The following is a 24042-nucleotide window of genomic DNA, read 5'->3' on the forward strand; positions in this document are numbered from 1 at the left end:
AAACGCTCCCCTGTGCCCCCTTGTGATCACATAACAATCCCAGGGCAGCTACAAATATTGCTTACTTTGGGGGAAAAAAAGAGGAAAAAAGCACTCGGAGTATTCTTAGCTCATTTACTGTAAAGCTACCCAGACCCAAAAAGTCTTGACAGAAGAGACAAGCCGAATACGGCATTAAATTTCTATTTATACACTTTGTTCTCAGCAAGGGAGGGCCCGTCGCCCAAGGTAAGCAACGCTGCGCGCTCTGCGTCGCAGCTCTGCGATCCCATAGAGCTGAAATAGCTGCTAAGCAAAGATAAATAATTTAGAACTTCTGGTATATAAATATTTCAATGAGAGCAATCCTGCACGTAGGGACTCCACCAGCTGAAAGTGGCCCAATTTCATGTAGCTCTGCGAGCAAGGGAAGCGAGGAAACGTGGTCTATTGGTACATTTTCTAGACTGGTTTACTTGGGCATCCAAGAACATCGCGTTTGGCTTGAAACATCTCCCGGAGCTGGGACACAGACGGGGTTTCTCTCCCACAGAGGTTTGCTCGTGTGGAAGGGATGGGCCATACTCCATCCTTTCCCTTGGGAGGACAATTTCTCCTCTCCAAGGACACTGGGATAGAGTTAAGCTACCAGACTGCTGTTAAACCAGGTTGAAACTGAGCAATGGGTTAAAAAAACCGTAAGGTATGACAACACAAAGCCAGCCAAAGTTTCCTTTCCTTAGGAAAACATTTCTAATAGATTCAGGACGTTGCTTAGTGGGTTCACAGGGAGTCGGCGCTGTACGTAACCAGGGCTAAGCCCAGCCAGCCTCCCCCGAAGCCAAGCACAGCAATCGCACTGCTCACCTCGTCATTCTTCAGGGCCATGAAATAATAGTGAATGTTCTTGTTCCGAGCATATTCCTTCACACGAGCCTTGAACTCTTTGTGATCCAGCACTTCTCCGCAGTACTCCAAGACAAAAGTGTTGCTGCAAAGCCCAAGAGGAAAAAAACATCACTCCGCTTAGCCGCAAGCAAGAAACACCAAGGAACAGAAAATAACTGCTGCTGAGACGGGCTCTCTGAATACAACTTGCAGCCTGGTCATCCTGGTGGTGTAGCTATGAGTATTATACGCCTTAATCTCAGGCAATTCTGGTTAATTTATTTTTTTACGCTATCACGTGGGTAGGTATATCACAGCGAAAAGCCCAGACACAAGAACAAAGCTCCCCTTCGAGCAGAGTTTATTCTGTAAAAGAACAAGACCTTGTGGGCAACGTGAAGAGGAAAATAAGGAGTATTAAGAGAAGGTGCTGGCAGGTGGTTTTCCTCAATTGAAACAGAACGCCTGTCTGCACCTTGCTGGTGGGTGAAATGAAGGGTCAATAAAATATCCTTTTTAACCAAAGGAAAGGTGAGTTTAGAAGCAGAGATGGAAGAGAACAACTAGTTACCCCCACACTGAGACACAAACCTCACAGATTGCATTCTGCAGCACAGCCAGGTTTTAAAACCTCCGGTCTACCAAGATGCATCATGAAACAACTTTTCTTGATATCTGTCCTAAGTTTTCCCTTGCTTAATATCACCCTGAACCCTTCAACTCTTTCCTCTCCCTTAACCGGGAGAGCACCAGGAAAGCAAAAGCTCCTGCCCAGCTCCACCTGGACCAAGCATTCAGTGTTTTGGGCAGGTTATCACTCACCCCATTTCCTTCCCATCATTAATCCCAGCCCCTCGCACAGCACCGTGGTGGCCTTCCAGCCCACACGTACAGATCATGCCCATCTTCCCCCACCTCCGTGTCCACCCAGAAAAAGGCTCTGGTACGCTAACCCACTCCTTCAGCTCATAAGTCAGCCGTAGCTTTCTCCTAGATACCTCCCCAGCCTGCAGAGACCAACATGAAGGTGTCAGCAGTGGTCTTCTCATGACCTGCTGCTTAGTTGGGTTAGCTCCCCTCAAAGTCCCCACCGCAAAACTCCAAGCCTGGGAAACGGGCGCAGCGGCAGGACAGCGAGGAGAGCCGAGCTAGAAATACCTTTGAACAAACCCCCATCAGGCGGGACGGGTCATCTCCTGGGTGTATAACCACTCCACCCTTCGCTGGATTTGTGACAGTCCACAGACTGTCTTCTGGTGGGATGACTACCCAGAGAAGGTTGTCTTCTCCCAAGACAAGCTTTAGTTCCGCAGCAACGTTCTGCCAGTCTGCAAATCTCCCTCCAAACGACAGCTTTTCAGAATAGCACACACACAAACAAAAGCAATATTCCAGATCAAGCGTTGAGGAACCACGTCCAAATCCCTTCACACGCAGGCCAATTGCAGTAGGTACTTTTGCGGCCCTTGTTGATTTATTTACCCTCTTACCCAAGGCGGTCTTCACATGGTTATCTCACTCCCATCTTTCTCAACGTTCCTGATCCTACCACACCTAGCAGACACAACGCTTGCTATGGTGAGCGGTTCACTATCAGCCATATCTTTACTACGACCTCCATTCCTTGTCATCAAAAGAAATTCCCAAAACTTTAAATAAAACTGGACCTGATATTTCCATACGGGGCAGCAGCACTGCTTCAGCCCCCATCACTACCGCTTCCCTGTGCACGCGTTATTCCAAAAACAACAGGACCCTGCTCTTGCAGAGGCTAGGTCCAGCGGCACCAGGGACTCCCCAGGTTATCTGGCAAATCTGGAAAATCAGGAGCTAGAAAATGCCACGATGCTCACCCTCTTCTTCGATACAGTTGCTGTGCAACAGAACAGTGATGGAGAGCGCTTGCTCGTTTCAACAATCGCTTAGCGCTGTTATCTTTTACATAAACTGAGCGTGAAGGCGCTCTCGGTTAAACATACCGGGTTGAACACGCAGAGTTGTTTTCACTGCATTTTAGATAACTTGGCATACCTCTCTAAAGCAATCAAAACTCTTCCCCGTTATCTTCCTGTGAATTAGTCTCATATATTCGATATAGCAGTAAAAAAACTCTGCCGTAAGACCTATAGCTTTCTTAAGCGTCAGAAACATTGCTGGATTCCTCAGAACTCTTTGTCTTCAACAGAAGCAAAAAAAAAAAAAAAAAAAAAAAAAGTGCAACAGAACAGTGATGGAGAGCGCTTGCTCGTTTCAACAATCGCTTAGCGCTGTTATCTTTTACATAAACTGAGCGTGAAGGCGCTCTCGGTTAAACATACCGGGTTGAACACGCAGAGTTGTTTTCACTGCATTTTAGATAACTTGGCATACCTCTCTAAAGCAATCAAAACTCTTCCCCGTTATCTTCCTGTGAATTAGTCTCATATATTCGATATAGCAGTAAAAAAACTCTGCCGTAAGACCTATAGCTTTCTTAAGCGTCAGAAACATTGCTGGATTCCTCAGAACTCTTTGTCTTCAACAGAAACAAAAAAAAAAAAAAAAAAAAAAAAAAATCAGAGTTTCCACGGAAACTCACTAAAATATCCAGAGTTACAGAAAATCTTTGAACAATTAAGCTCTAGGCAGATTTGTCTTGAAGCTCAGTCTCTGGTGCGCTTGACACTGAACAGACTCATCATGCCCATCCCACGGCCTTTTGAGATGGAAATCAGAGCCCGGTGGAACTCTGAGTACACAGCACTGCTTCCCCACGGCAAGACACTCCAGCGATTTCTTCTGCGAAGTCTGTTGTTCATCTGCAGAGCAGCACGACCCATTTCTGCTCGCCCTGCGTGGATCTGAGAGGACACCCACGCCCACACGACCCGCACACGAATGGTGAGGTCTGAGCCCGGGGGAGAAAAATCCACCCAGGTCTCGCTAGCCGTAGGAGCGTGGCAGTTCACCGCAGCCGCTCTCGCCTGGAGACGCCTCCCGCCTTGCTCCCTTCTCCCAGCAAACCCCATCTTTGCCTCCTGCTTCTCCCGCTCCTCCTGCTGTACCTTGTGCTTCAGCCCCCAGCAGCTCTTTGAATGTCCTCGCTCCTCTCTCTTCTCTCATGGCCTCACCGAAAGCTCTTTTTCTACTGGGGGTATGAGAAAGCACCAGCTCGGCAAGGCAGAAGGCAACTCCTTGACTTACCCTACACCTAGTGAGAAGGCATTCCCATCTCAGACCTGCTCCTTGCACACACACCTGTAGAGCAAAATGTACCCAGCACTATTCTTCTTCCCGGCCACGCTCATTTTTTGAGTACAACAGCTTCCAAACAGGACTGTAAGTCCAAAAATATCGGCATCCATCCTGCTGCCAATGGGTTCAAGCACCGCACAACCCCTTGCGTCCAAGTCCCACCAGCTCCTTTGTGCCAGGCAGTGTCGATAAAAGCACTGATCCAGGCACAACGGGCAAATAACACCTGGCCTTAGTGAAAGAGAGACGAGTCAAACACAGACTCGGATCTGTAAGTATGGCTGATGTCAAACCAGCGCTTAGAAGTACAGCCGTTAACTAACAGCCTAACGAGGGCGGAAAGATCCCCACGGGATCTTCATGTAGTCCGAAGGGGAGGAGGAGGAAGACTCAAGAAGAGGGTAAGTCTCGCAGAGGTGGGAAGAGGAGGAGACACAACCGGAGCGTGTGCTCCTCTGACACCATGTACTGGGGACAGAGAAAGAAGGGAAGGCAGATCAAACAAAAGATGAAGCCACGGCAAGACTGTCAGAAACCCTAACGAGGAGAGAAGAGAGCAAAAGCAGAGTGGGAGATCTAACACGCAATTAGTGGATACGTACGTGTCAATAACTAAGAGGGACACCTGACAGAGGACAAGGACAGTATATAAAGCTGGAAGAACCTCAGCAAATCTACTAATGTCAGTGAAACTGAGAAAACACAAGCAACTTATTTTCCCTTCAGGAGGGAGTAAAAAAGCACAAGGACATCATTCGAAGAGCAAAGGCTTACGATGGCAGATCTTTGGCAGCTCTCAGCCCCCAGCCTTTCTTCTCAGTGAGGATCACTTCAACATCTGCATGTTGTTTCTTCTGGAAGCGCCTGTTGGAGCAGTAGTCGCCGTTTGGGCACCTGGAAGAACTAAGGGAAGGAAACGGAACAAATCAATTCCCAGCAAGACAACAGCAATAACAGAAACAGCTCAGATGGAAAATAGATACCAAGGCACCATAATAAATTCAGTGTAAAACCTTCAAACGTGTTTTGCTATAAAAAGCATAACCATCTGACTGTCAATGTGCAAATGCAGACAATTTATTTCTGGAAGGAAGATAAAAACATTTGGAATGCGAATGCCGCTGTACTTCTACGTCCTATCAAAATGGGATGAATTGGCCTCTCCTCCCCCCGTTTTAGGGGTTCTTCCCCCAAGATATCCCCTTCCCCTACATCTACTGCCTGGGCTATGAAATAAAAAAAAAAAAGGGCAGGGCCTCTGCCAAGTAATTCCTCTCCTTCCACCCCAGCTGGTGACAATCCATGTGCCAGGGGGCGAATCCCACTAGGCGCCCCGTCCCCTGCCTCCCGCTCACGTGGAGCTCCCTCTTCTCCCAGCCTCTTCCAGGAGGGAAAAGGAGACGACGGCTGTAGCCTGGTGAGGCTCTGGGGAGAGGAGAGAGATGCAAAAGGAGAAATGAAAGGAAATAAGGATATCAAGTAGAGCTACATTTGCATTTCTGACTCCCACCAACCACGCTTATGATGGACTAGAGTTAAGGCTGAGGAGCAGAAGACTCCAGGCATTTGTAGCGGGTTTTAACAGGGGGTTGCTAAGGTCTAGCCTCCTGCAGAAGATCTAAGGTCAGACGCTGGTACGTAGGCTCTGAAGATCACTCCACACCAGCCAGTGAAAATGAGAGCGCACAGAAAGCTTGCTGCCACCGCCCAGGAAAGTCTGAATTCCTTTAGGGGCTCCCCGGTCATCTCATGGACAACACTGCCCAACGCTGGCAACTCATGAAACACTACTTACCACTCTATCATGAGCAGGCGATTGAGACAGTCTTCTCCACAAGCAACCTCCCCCTGAGCTCGCTCTTCTTTGGAGAGAGGAGGGCATTCACACAGCATTCGCTTAATATCCCGGTGAGATTTGTTCTTCTTCCTGTTGAAGACAAGTCATTGAAATACAGGTTAGACAGCATCTGGGTAGGGAAATTACTCCTCCATCTTTATCAGTTGTTACCGGAGGACATTAATTTATTCTCTAGAAACAGGGCATATGGATTGATTACCTTTGGAGAACCACAAGACGGTACAGGGGTAACCAAGGACACTGGTTTGAGTGGGAGGTGATGGCCTTCTGATCACAAAACACGAGTTCTCAGAAAGACATCCCAGGATATTTAACTCTTTTTTTTTACCTTCTCCTCAATGTCCACAATTCAGTTTTACTTCCAAAGCAGATCACAGAATCATAGAATCATTAAGGTTGGAAGAGACCTCTAAGATCATCGAGTCCAACCATCGACCCAACACCACCATGCCCACTAAACCATGTCCCTCAGCGCCTCATCTACACGTCTTTTAAATACCTCCAGGGATGGGGACTCAACCACTTCCCTGGGCAGCCTGTTCCAATGTTTAACCACTCTTTCAGGAAAGACATTTTTCCTCACGTCCAATCTAAACCTCCCCTGGCACAACTTGAGGCCATTTCCTCTCGTCCTGTCGCTTGTTACTTGGGAAAAAAAAACAACCCCCACCTCGCTACAACCTCCTTTCAGGGAGTTGTAGAGAGAGATGAGGTCTCCCCTCAGCCTCCTTTTCTCCAGGCTAAACAACCCCAGTTCCCTCAGCCGCTCCTCATAAGACTTGTTCTCCAGTCAGGTGTTTAGAGAGCGATGAGGTCTCCCCTCAGCCTCCTCTTCTCCAGGCTAAACAACCCCAGTTCCCCCCCGCTCCTCATCAGACTTGTTCTCCAGACCCCACACCAGCGCCGTTGCCCCTCTCTGGACACGCTCCAGCAAAACGTCCTTCTTGTCGTGAGGGGCCCAAAACTGAACACAGTGTTTGAGGTGCACACGCACACCCACCCGGAGGAAGGACTAAAACTCCTTCATTTCATCATATAAGTAAAGAAGCCAATTTCCAGAAAATTCAGTGCCTGATTTTTCTAGACAGAGGCTTTCTCACTAACATAGTACCAGTTGTAAGGTTTAAATTAAAAGGATGAACTTCAATTAGCCTCTCCTGAAATACTCTATTCTGTAATCATATATAATACTACGGAGACAATCTCTCTCCCAACCTTAGCTATTCTGTAATATCCATTTGGTTTCGCTGATCCAAAGGCCAGGAGAAAACCTATATTCTAAAATATTAATATATAAACCATTAGTTGAGCGCACGTACCATTTTAAAATAGCTTTCTTTTAATAAAGCAAATTGGAGGGTTTAGCTACTTAAACCTCTGCTTTACTGCCAAATAAGACGATGAAAAAGAAAACAAGAAAACTGCAGTTATAGAAAAGGTAGGGCATCAAAGGCATCTACTGATATTCCAGTTGCCATGAGATGATTAGGGAAATGCTTTGGAGCGTGGATCCCAGCAAGACAAAAAAAGGCGTAAGAAAAAAACCCTGGCTTGAAATAAATAGCAGGTTTTATCTGCAGATAAGTGGTTGGTATTCACACTCTGAATCAAGAATATCTTTTAAAATGCATTTATTTTAAAAAAAAAAAGCCATTTTGGTGAACAAAAGATGTGGCAAAGCCTTGAGTGTAAGACCCCAACACATGAAGCCCAACACGGGTTTAAATTGGCCCATGTGAAGCGTCCTACCAAGCCGGTGCTGCGCCCGGTGCCCTCGCTGCCGGCGAGCACCGGCGCTTGGTACCCAAAGGTTCGGCAGGAACGCCGTTACTCAACCACCCTTGGGGAATCACGAGACGAAAAAGGACCACGAAGTGAAACGAAATGGCAAGATTTTGAACAGGCATAAATCATCAGAAGGCTTTACCACAGTCTGTGCCAGGAATAAGAATTGGTTACAAGCTCGCACGGTGCTCTCACCTATGCTTTAAAGCCAGAGCGAGTATTTTTTTGGCAAGGATGAAGGTCGTTGAGCCCTGAAGCAATACACTTACTGATCATCCCCGAAGCTCAGAAATAGATGACTTTCTTGTCAAGGGATAACATCCTGTTCAACGTTCCCATGCAAAAAGGGAAAAGGATAATCTGCAACCAACAGCTACCCTCTGATATTTCAAATTACAGTCTGTTAGATCTAAAATAACTCATCTGAGATGACAAGTAATTACATGTAAGTAACCAAAGCCTTCGGAAACACACATTGTTTGTCCGAAACCTTTCCCACACCCAGACAGATTTCCCTGCGCCTTCGGAGAGGGGGCGAGCTGGCATTTGGGGACACTAAACAGGCAAGAACTGGCAAGCCCGGAGGTGACGCCGAGATATGGCTCTGGGCTTTAATGTAGCTGCACCAAGTTCAGATGAACGGTGGACAACAGAGAAGAAGGCAAAAAGCTTGGAAAAAAATTAATTACTCTTAAAAATTACCATGGATACAAGAATAACATGTTCACTTGGTGCCGATGCCAGTAATCCCACGTGTGCAAGTCCTGCCTGATACCCAAATCAACACTAGACAAAGGGGATGCTGCAAGACAACTGAGAAGAGGGTATAAATAAACCATCCTCCCCCTGTATCTCCCAATCTTCCACCTCTTCTCATCACCAGGGCCTGTCTGGGCCCAACCAGGGTTTTCTGTTTAGGAGAAGAGACCCAGGAGAGGTTTAACACTCACCCAGCATCGTCTCCTCTACGAGCAGCTTTGCTAGACGTCGGGAATGCGACATCCCTCCCTCCCTCCAAATTATGCCAATTCGGCCATTAAAAAAAAAGCTATCACAGAGTCAAATATAAGTTAAAATCTAAAATTGCTATAGGCAAGGAAAAAAAAAAAAAAAGGTTAAAATATCAGTTACCTTTCTGTCAAGTACACATTCTCCTCAATAAGGTCAAAGTAACAGGGCATCTTTCCTTGCTTGGCAAACTCCTTCCAGCGCTGGGGGTCTCTGAAGTCGTCCATGATACACAACCGACCGACCATGGAGGAGTCCTGCGGCGCCGACTCCACTTGCTCTCCCTCCGGTTTCACCTTCTTCTTCTCCCTCAAGTCCACGTCGCTCTCAGAGTCGCTCTCCAACTCCGGGCGTCTTTTTTTTGGTGGACCTCGTTCTTTCGCATCGTTTTTTTCCAAAACCTTCACCTCCTCCTTCTTCTCCCCACCAGGCACCGGCTCCTTGGTCGAATTGCTGCTGATCTCGTGTGCCTGCACTGAGCCTTTTTCTTTCTGCCCGGGCACCTGGCATTTACTTGAGGGGCTGGGAAAACGAGGCTTGCAGTCATCATCCCAACGGTCATCCTCTTCATACTCCTCATGATCCTCCGTTAGAGAATCCGGTACTTGCCCTTGAATTCGTTCGTAATTAACTGCAGAAGGTCTGCTAGCGGACCTCGCATCCCAGTAACTGTTGCCTTGCCAGTAACTCTGAGAGGCACCGTACGCTCCTGAGCCCGGCTGGTAAACGTAGCCTGAGTAGACCCCGAAGCTGCTATCTGGCTGCTGGTAGGTGCTACTGGGCTTCTCCGGCTGGGAAAAGTCCCAGCCCAAACCACCCAGATCCTCCGTCGTATGAAAACCATCCAGCCTGGAGAAGTCTCCGAGGCCAGACTGGTTAAGCCCACCCTTCCCTTGCCTACTGTCTGGCTTGGAAGAGCTCGTCTGGTGTCGGGATTTATCGGCACTTTCGAAACTCTCCGGCAGACAAAATTGCTGCTCGTCTTGTCGGCCGATCGGTCTACCAACGGACATCAGCTCCTTCAACATTATTCTCTCGTCCGGGTTGGGTTTGCCGTGGGAGTCTGCCGTCAGGTCTGCCTGGCTCGTACTGTCAACACCGTCGCTCTGAGGCTGGCACGGATCCGGCCGCAGCTCCTCCATCTCCTTCCTGCTGAGCTCGGTAGAAGTTGCCGGACTCTTCTCCATCCCTCTAGGAGAACATCTGCTCTCTACTTGTGGACCACCTTTACTCGCCATATTCTCCGATCTCTCTTCATAGTAGGGTCTACTGGGCTCCGGTCGCTCGTCATCCCAGTGGTCGGAGAAGCGTCTGTTGCCCTGGCTGCTCCGCGAGGAGCCAGGGCTGCTCTCCTCCATCGCGATGGTCGAGTTCTTTGGTACGACCACAACAGACTGGAGCCGTTTCCGTGGCGCGCCGTCATCAGAATCCGAGTCCTCCGTGTCACTGTCTTCACTGCCCCCCTCGCTGTCGCTCTCCCCCGTGTCAGAGTAATCGTCGTGGCCAGTGGGAACAAATTCAGCAGCGTTGCCGCTGCTGTCACACGTTGGGGCTTGAGTTACCGTCTCCATTTCTTCTGCAGTGACAATGACATCGCAAGAGGGAAACAAGGCATCTGGAAAAGCCGAAGCCACCAAGGGCTCGTTTCCCTCGTCCTTCTCGGCCAATATGCTGGGACACCGAACTCTCAAATCATCTGGCCCAACTCCCTCGGTGGAAACAGCACTTTCTTCCACGACCTCTCTGCCGCGGTGCTCCAGCGGCACTTCCGAATAGTACGAATGTTCATCTTTGACCGATGGCTTGCCTTTTGCCGAACCAAGATCAACGTGCTGAGTATACAACTCGAGCACCTCTTCGGCTTCCAAATGCTGCAGCAGCTCCTGGCGTCCATCCGGCGGTGGCACGTCCCATTTGGAAGAGACGCTTTCCTCCGGCACGGGATGGTCCGACCTGAGCCTTGGGGAACAGCCATCCTGGGAGGGATCTGTGCTCGAGCTCTCCACTGCCAGGCTAATTTTATGGGAAGGATGACCGTGCTCATCGTCACAGGCAGACTTTGAGTGGTGATCCTCCGTGCTCTCATAATCGCACGTGACGGTCTGCGGCTCTACCTGCATGTCCAGGAAAGTCTCGGACGTAACTTTTAAATCTGCTGGTTCTGCTTCAATTTCAACTTCCGAATGATACAAAGCAGGGGTGGCATCGTCTGAAATGTAGCAAAAAACTGGTTCTTTGGTTTTGTCACATAGAGTCGCCTGATCATCCACCTTCTTAAGTACAGTTTTAGTGTGATCTACATTCACGACGGGCAAAGGGATGGCTTCCCCTTGCTGCTGCGGGACTGGAGCCTCCGCTTGCCTAAACAGACTGTTGCACTCACTGGACTGGACCCGAGAATCGTCCGGCTCTTGCTCTCGAGACGCATATGTGCTCTCAAACCCATTAGATGGCAACGGATACGACGGACTCGTCTTCACGACAGGCAACGCTTCTGACCGACACAGGCTATCGTCAGAAGACGCGGCGACATCCTCTGTTTTGGAGGCACTGGAAGTTGCCAAACCATCAGCCCTACCCTCCGGGGACCCATTTACACTCAACTCCATGGGGAAACACGTTCTTAATTGATCGTGCTTTATCTTTAATAAAGTTTCTTGCTCCTTAACACTGTCGTGGCATTCACTTCCTGTAAGTTCCTCGGACTTTGAGTTAGCAAAACCCACTTTCGATTCGTCTGCCCTTTTAAAAGCAGGCGAATCGTTTAACTGTTTTAATGGAGAAAGTGTCTTTTCCCTTTCAAATTTTTTCGCAATGGACACCCTGATCTCATTGCTTTTTAGACAAGAGGTCTCTAAATCTAGAGAATTAGACTGCTGTTTTATTTCTTCGATCGATTCTGTACAACAGAAAGAACTCTTAAATTTATCAGGCTTTGGTGCGGGGGTCTTTGAAGGGGTGGACTTATAACGGGAGGAATTCACATTACTGTCGGGCTTAGAATGGGATGTCCCCTTTCGATAGCCTAGCTCATCAAGGGGAGAGCACCTTTTGGTTACTTCACTTTCTGAAGTCCTTTTTGAATCTCTATCTGCTTTCGAAGAAGACCTTCCTCTCCTCTCCACGTCGGCGTGAGACGACTCTACTTTGCTGTCCCTGTCCGACTTAGAGTAAGAAGTCCTCGAGTCTCTGTAGGAGGAGGAGTGGGATGACGTACGCCTCGAGTCGCTCGATCTGGAATGTGTCCTCCTGTACTCGTCCTCCGAGTCCGAGCTCTCTCGCGCCCTGTTGTCTGCATACGAGCGGGAATATCTCGACCTTTCCCTGTACGGGGAGCTCCGATGGTATCTGCGGTCGGATTCGTAGTAATGCGAACGCTCCGACCTCGAGTAGGAAGAGCTGGTTCGGGAGCCCCGATCGGATCGGGAACGGGAATGAGACCGGCTTCGCCTTCTGTCTCTGTCTGACCGAGAGCGAGAGGACGCATACCGCGAATCTCTTTCCGATTTTGAATAGCTCGAGTACTTCTCATCCCTGTCCGACCTGGAGCGCGAGGAGGACTTCCCCAGGTCGTCACCTCTGAGGGACGCGGAGCTTCTTCTGGGATCTCTCTCCTTTTCCGTACTGGATATCTTCAGCTCGTGTGACCGCTGGCTGGAGGAGGTCCTCACCGAATCTTCATCGGACTCGGAGCCCAGCAGCGTGCCGTCGGACTGGGAGAACTTCCTCTTCGACCCCTGCCTCCGGGAGCAGAGGGGAGCACCCTTCGAGCTGTCGGAAACCTCATCCTCTTTCCCAATATGGGAATCTTCCTTCTGTGGAGTTATTTCCGTCTGCTCGGGCGTGTTTTGAGCTACACGTTCTTCCGAACCGCGCGATACCGCATCCTGCTTGACGTCCGGTTCCAAAGCCTCCTTAGGTACCGCGTGGCACGGCTCCTTCGAAGCGGGGACTTCGGCTTCCACGGGCGGCAACAGCAACAGCGTCGACATCAGCGTTACCGGCAGTTGTGGCAAGGCTGCCGCTGCAGGAACCGGCATCGATGCTGCTGGCGACACCGTCAGCGGAGGGGGAGGCGGGGGAGGCGGTGGCGTTGAGGGAAAGTCCGCGGCCAATGTCACTGGTTCCGTTACCGGTGCCACAGCCGGCGGCGGTGGCGGTAGTGTTGCTGCTGTAGCTGGTGGCGGTTTTGCTGTGACATTAAGTAAATGTTTTTTAAAATGGATCTTCCCTAATTCTACCTTCGGTTTTGGAGGTGAAGACTCCTCAGCTGAACCAGCGGCATCCCCCAGGTCCATTTTGCTTTTGGGGTTAAAGTCAGTCTGAAGGGGGACTGCTGGGGAGTTCTGAGTTTCATTTTGTTTCTCGTTTCCGAGACCAGTCAGAAATCTATTCGGTAAGGTTTTCTTGGTTAAACTAAAGCTGAAAGACACCTTTTGTCTTCCTTGCTCCTCAAGGTTAACCTTTGTTTTGGTGCCTTTGGGCAAAAAGCGACTCGAAGCAACGCCTTTGAACACTGGGCCTTTGATAAAGCCAGCCTTCTGCACGGTTTCAGGCTTGCCCTGCAAAAGAAAAAGAAGACGCAGTTAGAGGAATCGTTTTTTTGGGGGGTTAACTCTGTTCTACAGGCACACTGAACCATTTTGTTTTACCTGGCGAATTTTTCATGACGATAAAATAGAAATTGATACCCTGGGCTGGAGTCTGGGATAGCACAGCCGCGCTGCCTTCTGCGCCTGGCTCGCTCTTGCACAAAATCAATTAAGCAGTCGTTCCCAGTTTGGAGCAAAACCTCCTCTGGGGTTTGGACTGAGGCTTTTTAACTGACTTATTAATGACCAAACTGAAAGTCCTTTTTTCATTTAATTCTTAGTTTTTTTATAAAGAGATAGGGTTCAACATATAAAGTTAATTGAAGAGATAGCACCACTTTATTTGTGCTGTTTCTGTGGTCCCAGGCTCCAAAATACCTGCATTTTTAAGCTTTAAGTGTGTTTGTTTTCACGTCCCAGGAGACTGCCCCTGGATGCATTTGGTTTCAGCATGAATCAGACTACCCAGAATTACAGCAGCCGTTTTAAGCCCCGTCCTTTCCCACCTCCTGCCAACAGCCTTAGCTCAATCATTAGTAATTCCTAATAAGGTTCCAGGCTCAGGCTTAGATCAGTATTAATATAAAAACCTCCAAGAATTCCCATCGGGACCCAGTCGTGCGTGATGACTCTGTCACCTCCAGGCCAACCGACTGTAACACGCTCCACGTGCACCTCACCAGAAGCTATCTGCTGTCTCCTGCCCAGGATCTCACTCGCCACCTTACAGTGAGGACCGTGCTACAGCAAGTCCGTTCGTTTTCGATGCTAATGAGCTGAAAGTCATCTTCTCCAGGACATTAAGAGCTCAGGATCTCCACCGAGAAAGCTGCTGTGACAGCACTCGCAAGTGAACCCCGGCTTTGCAAACGGAGCAAATCTAGAGCAACAAAGCTCCTTCAACATGGGAACCTCTTCCCTCACAGGATGCATTTATCCAAGCCCGAGATTAGCAATTTTCAGAGCATGAAGCACCGTACGTTTACCCGTCTTAGCATCCCTCCAACTATTTTAAAGCTTAGGGCTCGTCTGCGCAAAAGCTGTGTCGCAGGAGTGCAGTCCCTAAAGACGAACGTTGCCGCACCGTGGCAAAAGGGTGGTGTTGTCGACAGTCTTTATCCCCGCAAATCCAAACTGCATTAGCATAATTACGGTTTGTGTGAGAAGCATAACTCCAGTGGAAGCAGTTGTAGCAGAATAAAAACTGTACAGAGCTGGGTTTTACTCCCATAACTGTTGCATGAACACATCTTTGGCAGCAGCAGCGGTTTCCTGCAACCCACTGTGAATTATTACGTACTTTGTTATCCTTTAACTTTTGTAAAACAATGCATAGCAGCTCAGGCTAACGGCACCATAGTAAATTATTAAATAAGACATCGGTGGAATGGAAACCCCCACCTCATTCTATTTGCAGCCTTGGACATCATATATACAAAGATATCCTCATTTTTGATGAAACACACGGGGTTTTATTTTAATTGTGAAAACCGTGTCACGGTGTCCACCTGACTAGTCTCGGCTACCCAGCCCAGCACCATACACAACATTTGATCTTCCCCAGCAGATGATTAGCTGCATTCTGGAAAAAAACGGGTGCAAAAGATAAAAAAAGCACTCCTTTGAAATGGGTGTTATTTATCTGGGTGCCATTTCATGGATGCTTTCAAACGAGTGCCGTGGCTAAAAGGGCACCCAAAGGGTGACCTTGGAAAAAAGTGCATGTCCCCACGCTCGCCCAGCTCTGAAACGCGCTCCTCTCTCCACAACCACAGTCTCACAACCATCTCCAGAAAGTCATGCTGAAAATACTATCCCTGTTTTCAAAAGGATCCACACATCAGAAGTGATCCAGAGACTAATACACAAGTGTATATAAACTAATTCACGGAAACATACAGGACAAAATTAAGCGTTCAGTCCGTTTGGTACGAGTTTCTACATGTCTGAACGCTACTGAGACCACCCTCCCGTCGGACACCGGGCTCAGCCTCCCAAACAGCAAGGAAACATCGTTTTGTGGGTTTGCTGGGTCAATTATTATCCCTACGTGACCAGAAATTCCCACCTGACCTGTGTATATGTCTTGGGACAATGGAAAAGTGAGAGATCGGGTTCCTATCTTCATCCACACCCTGATGTCTAATGGAAGGAGCCTCCACAAATCTGAATCCAAATCCTTATCAGAGATTGGATTCACCTATTATGCCAATTATATATTAAAAAATAGTTTGTGTGTATATATAAAAATATAGCAAAAATATAATAAATACACTGCATCAGCATTCAAGAGGTTTTTTTCTTGCTACAACTTTTGTGAAAATATTTTACGTGCAAAATTCACAGTAATGGAAATCTGTCGATGTTTTGATCAAAATCTTTCTAACTTCAAGCGCAACAGATCTGAAATCCGAGCTCACACGTGAATAACTGGGTTTGGATACATCCACCTTCACACAAAACACAGGACCTGAAGGCAAAAAAGGAGCTGCTAAGCTTCTATTCCTCCCCTTGTCAGTGTCCATTCAGCAGAGATGATACATTTCAGAACAAATGTTTCGCCCTCAGGTGCCCACCCTTCCAGGGATTTTTTTTCTTAAATAACACCAAGTTTAACAAAACATGACTGACAGAATTTTACACATACTCCCCAGGTAGCTTTTGAAATTTCATAGGTAACAATTACTGGCAAAAGCTCTCTAGCAGAAGGGGGGTTCTCCTTCCTGTAATGTTTTACAGAAAGGGAGCGTTCCCCAAAACGTTGCTGTGGGTATTTTGCAGAAAGGAAAAGGCGACAGAAGCGCACGCTGCGTATTCAGCAGAGGTACACGATTACCGGAGCAGCAGTGCTCCTGCAGCTCTCGGCTCGCTGGGAACGTAGGGAGGACGCGCAGTATGCTCACCAGCACAGCCGGAACAGATACGGTCCTACAGCACCAAAAATTATCAGCAGCAGTCGTTCCTATGCCGGGATACTATAAACTGTTCCAGTCCCTGGATGTTTTTCTCCTTTCCCCTTAAATTCATTGAGTCACACAGCAAAACTGTGAATTTTTTTCACAGATTAAGTCCTTAAATAATGATCTTTTCGTGGTGCAGAAAGCAGCACCTACCTACACCGAATGACTCAAGGGCACCGTTGCGCTCTGCTATCGCATCCCCGTGTGTAGATGGCAGAAGTGGCACTGAAGGTGGTTCCCTTCTTTCCCGGATTTAACCACTGAACTAGAGGCACCCCAGAATAACATCAGTTTGCTTTATCTGGACCCTCAGTCTCTCTTGACTCAAGAAATCTACAGGTCAAAGTAACCAGGTTGGGCTAACGCATGTCTCAGGAGCTACATCGAGAAAGGAATCAGTTTTACTCACCTCATTTTCTTCTTCTCTATTGCAATCCAGCCGAGAAAACATGCAAAAGAAAACATAAGAAGAAGGTGTAAACTTCAGGCAGAAACAAGAAACGTAACGTTAGATCCCCGGTACTGCAAACGGGATGGACCCGGGGACACAGGGCGAGGGTAACACCAACCCTACAAATAATCCTGCTGCAAGAGATGTCCCTACCAACATCACCCAACGGTCAAGCAGACACGCCAACCGCCTCTGAGGGGGAGCACGGCGTAGTTTTGAAGCCCAGTAATTTCAACGCTGAAAATTCTGCATGGACTTTGACAGAGCAAACATTTTTTGAGCAAACTGCTGTCTTGGTGTTGTCTTTTGAGGGTCTGCAAACCAGCCAGAACCCTATTTCAGCAGACACTGCAGGGGTAAGGCAGCTATAAAAATCTTGAAAATGAGATGTAGGAAGCTGAATTTGGTTTTCTTTCAATTTTAGTGTTTTCCTTAGCAGCCCAGAAACAGTGAAAGTATCTGCCTCTCTCATCGCCAGAAACTAAAGATCCTTACGAACACCTTATTGCTGTATGACCTACTATGGACCTGCAGCCCGGGCTATTTACCATGATGCTTAGAATTAATTAATCGGCACTCTGGAAGCTAGCCACTCGACAACGAACTGATTTGGAGCATTACCTTGATCCCAACCTAACCTGCCAATGCTGAGCCAACGGGAAAGCCCAACTTTCCTTTGCTTCCCCAAGTTCTCCTACACGGAAGGAGGAGGAAGAAGAACGTGACCACTCTCCTCTTGCTCTGCCCGATACCCAGGAGAGCTTCAGCGAGTTTCTCGGCCCCCAAAGGAAAACTACAGAAGCAGATGTAGAAGTTTCAGTGGTTACCGATACGCCTTAACCGAGATGTCAACAGCTCATCTGTTTTACCTGTTATTTCCTCTACCAGAAGTCCAAAAGCATTCTCCAGCGCTCTAACCTTTACGTTTGCATGCAGACAGCCTTTTCCCTATCTGCCTTACAGGGGGAGTTTTCATCTGGACCTTTGCTAGATTTTATCAGCTTTTGAGCCGTAATTCGGCCCTGTCGTGGTGACACGGTGAAAGATTTCTTGCAGAAAAGGTTCGCAGATTTCACTTCAAACGTCAGCGAATTGAGAAGTTATCGGTTTCTGGAAAAGAAAGCCAAAGCTCTCGGTTTCTGCGTAACCCAGGCAGGGACCCGACACGGTGACGGCACGGCAATAACCACCTATTTCCCCATTTAAACCATCATCAACAGAGAATTAGGAGCAACCTGCTAGAAAGACCTATCACCAGCAGTAATATACTCCTGCCTCTACGAAGGCTCACGTCCAATTCATAAAGCTTATTAATAGTTTATAAATTATTCTTACAGCAGCAAGAACAGGGTTTGTTTTCATTGAGGAAACATGAGCCGTGAGTTTAAGCAAGCTGTGGAGTACACCAGGGCACGTATGTGATTTAATGGGGTTAAGTAAGCCATGAATTCAAAATACTGCCGGTGCAGAGGAGGTCAGAAGCCCTCGAAGAACAGCACTTTGATACAAATTAGCGCCTAAAAGGAGGTTTCATCTTTAGGATCCCAGAAAGTGAAGTTTTAGACTTCCAGGACACCGACGTTGTTGACAGTCACATATTTTGAGTGCTAAACCCGAGCGTTTACAAGGGTGAGAACAGCACTGAGGTCTAGTGTAGCCAAGACCCAACATGAACGTTGGACCCGATGATCTTAAGAGTCTTTTCCAACCTAAATGATTCTATGATTCTATGAAGATTTTCAGTACATCCATAACCAGACGTGTTGTGATACAGCGCAGAATAACAACCAGCAGATGAAAGCTGGTGGTCCTAAACCAAAAAGAAGTAACTGTCTCTTTATACAGAAGAACACGGATTTAAGTAGCTATATATTGGGAGACAGGTAATGAAGGTTAGTATTTATAATAAATATCCTGCTGTAAGACTAAAGTAACTAATTCCTCTTCACAAGCCATTTTTGCTCGTTGCTAAAACGTCGCATAAAACCGGTATTAAGCTAAAATGCTGACAAGCACACAAAGTAAGTCTCCAAAAACCGAAAGCTAAGAATAAAATTTTCCCTTCCAAGAGGGCATGCCTACAAAACAGCAGGAATCACAGCACCATCGGGGCCGGCTCTAAGCTCACGTCCTGCTCAAAGCTTGCAGCCACAGCAGCAGATTTCCCGGACAAGACGCCGGGTTGGTAGAGCAGCCTCAGCGTCTGCCACCTCGAAACAGCCGCTCCACGAAGGCGGACGGCAGAGCACCAGCTTCTGCATGGGGGGTCAAAGCAGGCAAGAAAACTGCAGAACACTGAAGGGGAAAAAAGATAGTTGAGATCCTTCAAAACCCAGAGAAAATCCTGCAGGAGAAAATGAGCTGCATTAGGAAATCTTGCTGCTCTACAGCCACTTGGTAGCGAGACTCGTCTGCCCTTGGGGGGGGAAATTGCTAAAATTTCAGCAGCTTAAAGGGTGGCAAGTGAGAAATCAAAATATCGAAAGACAGAAAACAGTTAAGAAGGGACCAAACAGAAGATGTTGCATGAATTTAACTGGTTGTTTAAAATAAAATACGTAAGAATGAAGTAGATACGACATTACTGATAATGTATCTTGTATAGTCCTAGATGTCTACACGAACAATTTAATTTCTACTGGACAGAGAAGCATTTCTTCTCAGTGAGGGAACAGTAGCATTCCCTCTCTGCAGCGGTATTGCAGCCAGTTATGCCCAAGCGCTTGCCCCTCCTGAATTACCCCTCCATCACCAGCTAAAGCAGCCGTCGGCAGCAGAAAGTCGTCCCACCTCGCTACGGGTGCCCTCGCGCAGGTTAACCTTAATAAAGGAGGCAGCTGGCTTGGGTTACGGATCACATTTCCATCTACAGCCTCTTCCTTCGCCCCAGATGAAAAAAAATATAAATAGATTTCCAAAATTAGTGAACGCGTTGCTGTTCGCTCGAAAACCTTTTGCCAAATTCCTCCCACACTGGGTCTGAAGTTACATAAAACCCCCACGTTACGAGCCTGAGGAAGGAGCTGGCACGCAGGAGACCCGGCACAACAAGAGCGTACGCGAGCTGGGTGGGGATCCATCCAAACACACAACCCGCAGGTTTTCCAGCAGGTTTCCAGCCCCAGAGGTTTAGAGCAATCCCACTTGTTTCCCTCCGGCTGCACCTTGCTATCTGGAGGTACATAAAAGGAAGACTGTTATGAAAATTAGCATTGAATTCATGCACTTAGTGGCTCATTTCTGTGAATGTCAAGAGAAAGGGCTTGTTAAAACCCAAATTAAAACTCAAAGCAAAACTGAAGACCTCTACAAACAAGTGGTTAATGAATTAAAAAAAAAAAAAAGCAAAACAGGGAACTGTACCATCTTTTGTTTATCTACAGAAGCCCTATGTATTAGTATTTTTAAAAAAAAAAACAATTAAAAATCAGTCTGCCCCTAAACTAAACTTTAAACGAACAGTTTTGCCAGTCAGTTCTGATTAAGTAATGACAAATACCGGTCAGGTAACAGGGAGATGTGCTTGCACGCACCCCACAAATGCACAACTGCACCCAGCAGCAACCACGGCAGCAAGTAAATCCCAAATCCCCACGCCGTACAGAGGAGTTTGTATTTGCAGGAAAGCTTTTTTTACAGCTATGGACCCACATTTCTACCAAAATTCTTTATATAAATTTATCAATGGCCTTACATAGCATTCTTTTACCATGGTCTTATTCCTTCAGCTTTCCTACTCGTGGAAACGTCCCAGGTCTGTCACGGGCACGTTAATAAAAAATAAGGTTGTATTTTAATTCTGAGGTTCAGCAGCTTTTGGATTTCTTAGATGCTTAAACAGCTTGACATGAATGAGACTTCTCTCCTTTTTAAGATGTAATCCACACTGTAGTCTGAACTATACGCAGGCTTTGCTTATGCTAAAAAAGCAAACAAAAAAAAACGCCTTCAGGCTTCTAAAGTCTAAATGACAAATGCTGGTCTGCATTAAGACAAAACTTGAAGAGCCTCACCTCCCATATGCCCTCTTCCCCCCCCCCCCCTTCATTTTCTTCTTCTTAAGAGAGAAAAATCTGGAAGCCTAAAGCTTTTCTTATCTAAACATCTGCAAGACTAACAACCCTGCAAGCCTAAAAAGCCCCAGCCCGAGCAGGCACTCAGCACCCCTTGCTTTAAGCTGACGACGGGGTATTGTGCAGGCATTAGCATAGGTCCATCTGAAAGCCTCTACCTGCCTCGGCAATTACCTTTCTTTCTGAAGGAAGGGAACAAAATGCAAAACCTCAGCACCCAACCCGAGGAAATCCCGACCTCCAGACTGTTTTCCTTAGGCCAGGTTAGCCAGAAACGTCCTGCCAGCGTGGGCGTGCCGATGGACTTCCACAGCTGCCCATGGATCCACCGACCTGCATCCACAACACCAGGGCTAAGCAAACCAGAAGGCGACGCAACAAATTTAACACCTCGGGAGGGGGTGGAAATCTGCAGTTCCAGCAAGATCCTAAAACCAAAAAGGAAATTATCTAGGCAGATTTCACCGCTGCCCGGCCGGCGACGGAGGGCTGCGCCTCCGGGCTTCTTGCCGCCGCCGTGCACCATGATGCTGTAGATGAAGTTCACTTGGCTGCTGCTCTCATTCAGCTCCTGCCATCCTCGAAACCGAACGGTTTGATAAAATACTTACAGGTCTGAAGTGCTACTGCCCACCCGGTTTATTAGTCTCTAATGGGGCCGGCTAGAGATAAAAAACAAGGACAAATGTGCAGCGGTCCCTACGATTAACTGAAATACGGTGCTGAATTGCTGTGAAATCTTTTGTACGGAGCACTGTGCTTTTGACACCCGAATGCGTCCCTGCTCCCAAAAATACTGCACCACAACCAGATAATGTACAACCAGAAAAAAAAGCAGGGAAGTTAATAGACAATCCTGCTCCTTCCCCCAAAAAGCCAGGGACAGAGGGAAGGCTAAAGCACACCCGTGGGGGGTGGGGGGGGTGGAAATCACTAACAGTATCAAACATCTTATTTAAACAGAAGCTTGAAACCAAGCCAAAGCTCTCCAGAAAATGAGGTCAAGGCAGCTGCAAGCATATACCTGTCCCTGCGGCACATCCCCCAAATCCAGCTCTCCCATCCCCTGCTTTCCTAAATCAGCATTTCCTAAACACACCCCCCCGAAATGAACTTTATAAATCGAGAAAAACCCCGGACACGAGCCATTTCAACAGCAGGCATGAAGAAGATTAAGAAACTCAGCCGCTGCAGCTTCCACTTCGGGCCAGCCCGGGGTCCCGTTCCTCATCGGGCTGGAGGAGAGTCACCGAGAACAGATTCAAGAGGCATTACAACACAATATGGAAAACTTACAGCGCTACAAATTTTTATTATGAGCGTTCACACTCCGCTCTCCACAGCTGGGGAAAATATAGGCTAAAAAAAAAAAATGGCACGAGCTAAAATGCCTGTTCTTTGCCGGCGGGCGTCGCCGGCGATGGGACTTCTGCCCAAGCTATGAATTAAGCGCTGGGTCCGGCGGAGCCCGTGCAGACCCTTCCCAGGGCAGGTCCACCCAACAGCGACCGGGGGGTGGAAATCACTAACAGTATCAAACATCTTATTTAAACAGAAGCTTGAAACCAAGCCAAAGCTCTCCAGAAAATGAGGTCAAGGCAGCTGCAAGCATATACCTGTCCCTGCGGCACATCCCCCAAATCCAGCTCTCCCATCCCCTGCTTTCCTAAATCAGCATTTCCTAAACACACCCCCCCGAAATGAACTTTATAAATCGAGAAAAACCCCGGACACGAGCCATTTCAACAGCAGGCATGAAGAAGATTAAGAAACTCAGCCGCTGCAGCTTCCACTTCGGGCCAGCCCGGGGTCCCGTTCCTCATCGGGCTGGAGGAGAGTCACCGAGAACAGATTCAAGAGGCATTACAACACAATATGGAAAACTTACAGCGCTACAAATTTTTATTATGAGCGTTCACACTCCGCTCTCCACAGCTGGGGAAAATATAGGCTAAAAAAAAAAATGGCACGAGCTAAAATGCCTGTTCTTTGCCAGCTGGCAGCGCCGGCGAAGGGACTTCTGCCCAAGCTATGAATTAAGCCCTGGGTCCGGCGGAGCCCGTGCAGACCCTTCCCAGGGCAGGTCCACCCAACAGCGACCAAACCCTAAAGAGAAGGGGAAGAAATAAAGGGGGAAAAGGATGATTTTTGAAAAGAATTTGCTTTTGCTGCTGCTCCTCTTGCAAAGGAAAGTGGGTCAGAGAAAACGGACATTGGCAGGAGCATGTGAAAAGCCACAGGTTGAGGTTTTGGGCGGTTTTTTGGCCATTTACTAACTATTTAGCTATCTGTGTGTTAATAATATCAGCGTTTTAGAGAAGCTAGGATCTTCTGCTTCAGGAAAAAGACCTGGTTAGGAAGAAAACAATTTCCAGTGGTCTCCAGTCTTCTGCTCCAATAAAAGCATCGCGGGACCCAGCTCCTTCCCCAAAACTGCCCGGGAATTCCCAAACTCACCACCACGCACACGGCTCCCGCTCTCCCCTTTCTGCTCAGTGCCAGGGCACGTCTAAAGGAGAAATCAAGTTTGAAATCGTGACAGCAATCATCATAAGCAATGCTGTTCCCATGGCAGCCAGGCAAGGGATTTACCGACAGAGCACCGACACGGCAAGGGAAAGGACGAGGACAGACAACAGACCGGGGGGACACGGAAGAGCGGCAGTGCCAAAAAGAGAGGGCACAAACCCCCAGCTTAACTCGAAACCACGGCTTCTGGCTCAGCACTGTGGGAGCATCAGTCCTTGAAAAGCTTCCTCCTCCTCCTCCTCCTCCTCCTCCTCCTCTCCGAGCTGGGAAGGAGAGATTTCATCAGCAGCTTTTAGACTTAGCATCCACCCATCAACAAAATTTAAATGGGGTCACTTTTCAGGTAATCCCTGCCTCAAAATCACCTCCTTTCGACCACAAACAGCAACAAAAGGAAATGTTTCACACATACAAGGTATTCTTAAACTGCATTTTCTCTACCTGATGCAATTAACTCCTACAATGCCTGCACACCCCTGAGCCCTCTGTCCGTCCGGGGCTGCAGTTGCCCCTGGGGAAGGATGAGGCTGGATCTAACACAAATACAGTTTATCACCTCCGGCTTATCACCTCCAGCACGCAAGCAGGGGAAGATGCAGGATGGTTTGGCATCGCTCTCTCCCCGTGGGGTACCACCGGCGGGATGAACGGACAGGAGTTGCACAAAGAAACCCAAAAACCACAT

The 24042-nt window shown here is 47.9% G+C and overlaps 1 protein-coding gene across 1 annotated transcript in view; it reads right to left on the reverse strand.

Annotated features, from left to right (window-relative positions):
- Positions 1-24042, reverse strand: part of SETD2 (SET domain containing 2) — a gene marked incomplete at its 3' end in the record, with an annotated part of 60654 nt that overhangs the window by 30612 nt on the left and 6000 nt on the right. Inside the window, exons 2-6 of the mRNA XM_009284606.1 lie at positions 16714-16729; positions 8876-13314; positions 5897-6028; positions 4876-5004; positions 847-970 (exon numbers count right to left, since the gene is read on the reverse strand). Coding sequence (XP_009282881.1) covers positions 847-970; positions 4876-5004; positions 5897-6028; positions 8876-13314; positions 16714-16729 — 4840 coding nt within the window. The remainder of the gene's footprint in view (positions 1-846; positions 971-4875; positions 5005-5896; positions 6029-8875; positions 13315-16713; positions 16730-24042) is intronic.

This window comes from Aptenodytes forsteri, unplaced genomic scaffold, assembly GCF_000699145.1.
Source record: "Aptenodytes forsteri isolate BGI_AS27 unplaced genomic scaffold, ASM69914v1 Scaffold428, whole genome shotgun sequence".
Lineage (NCBI taxonomy): Eukaryota > Metazoa > Chordata > Aves > Sphenisciformes > Spheniscidae > Aptenodytes > Aptenodytes forsteri.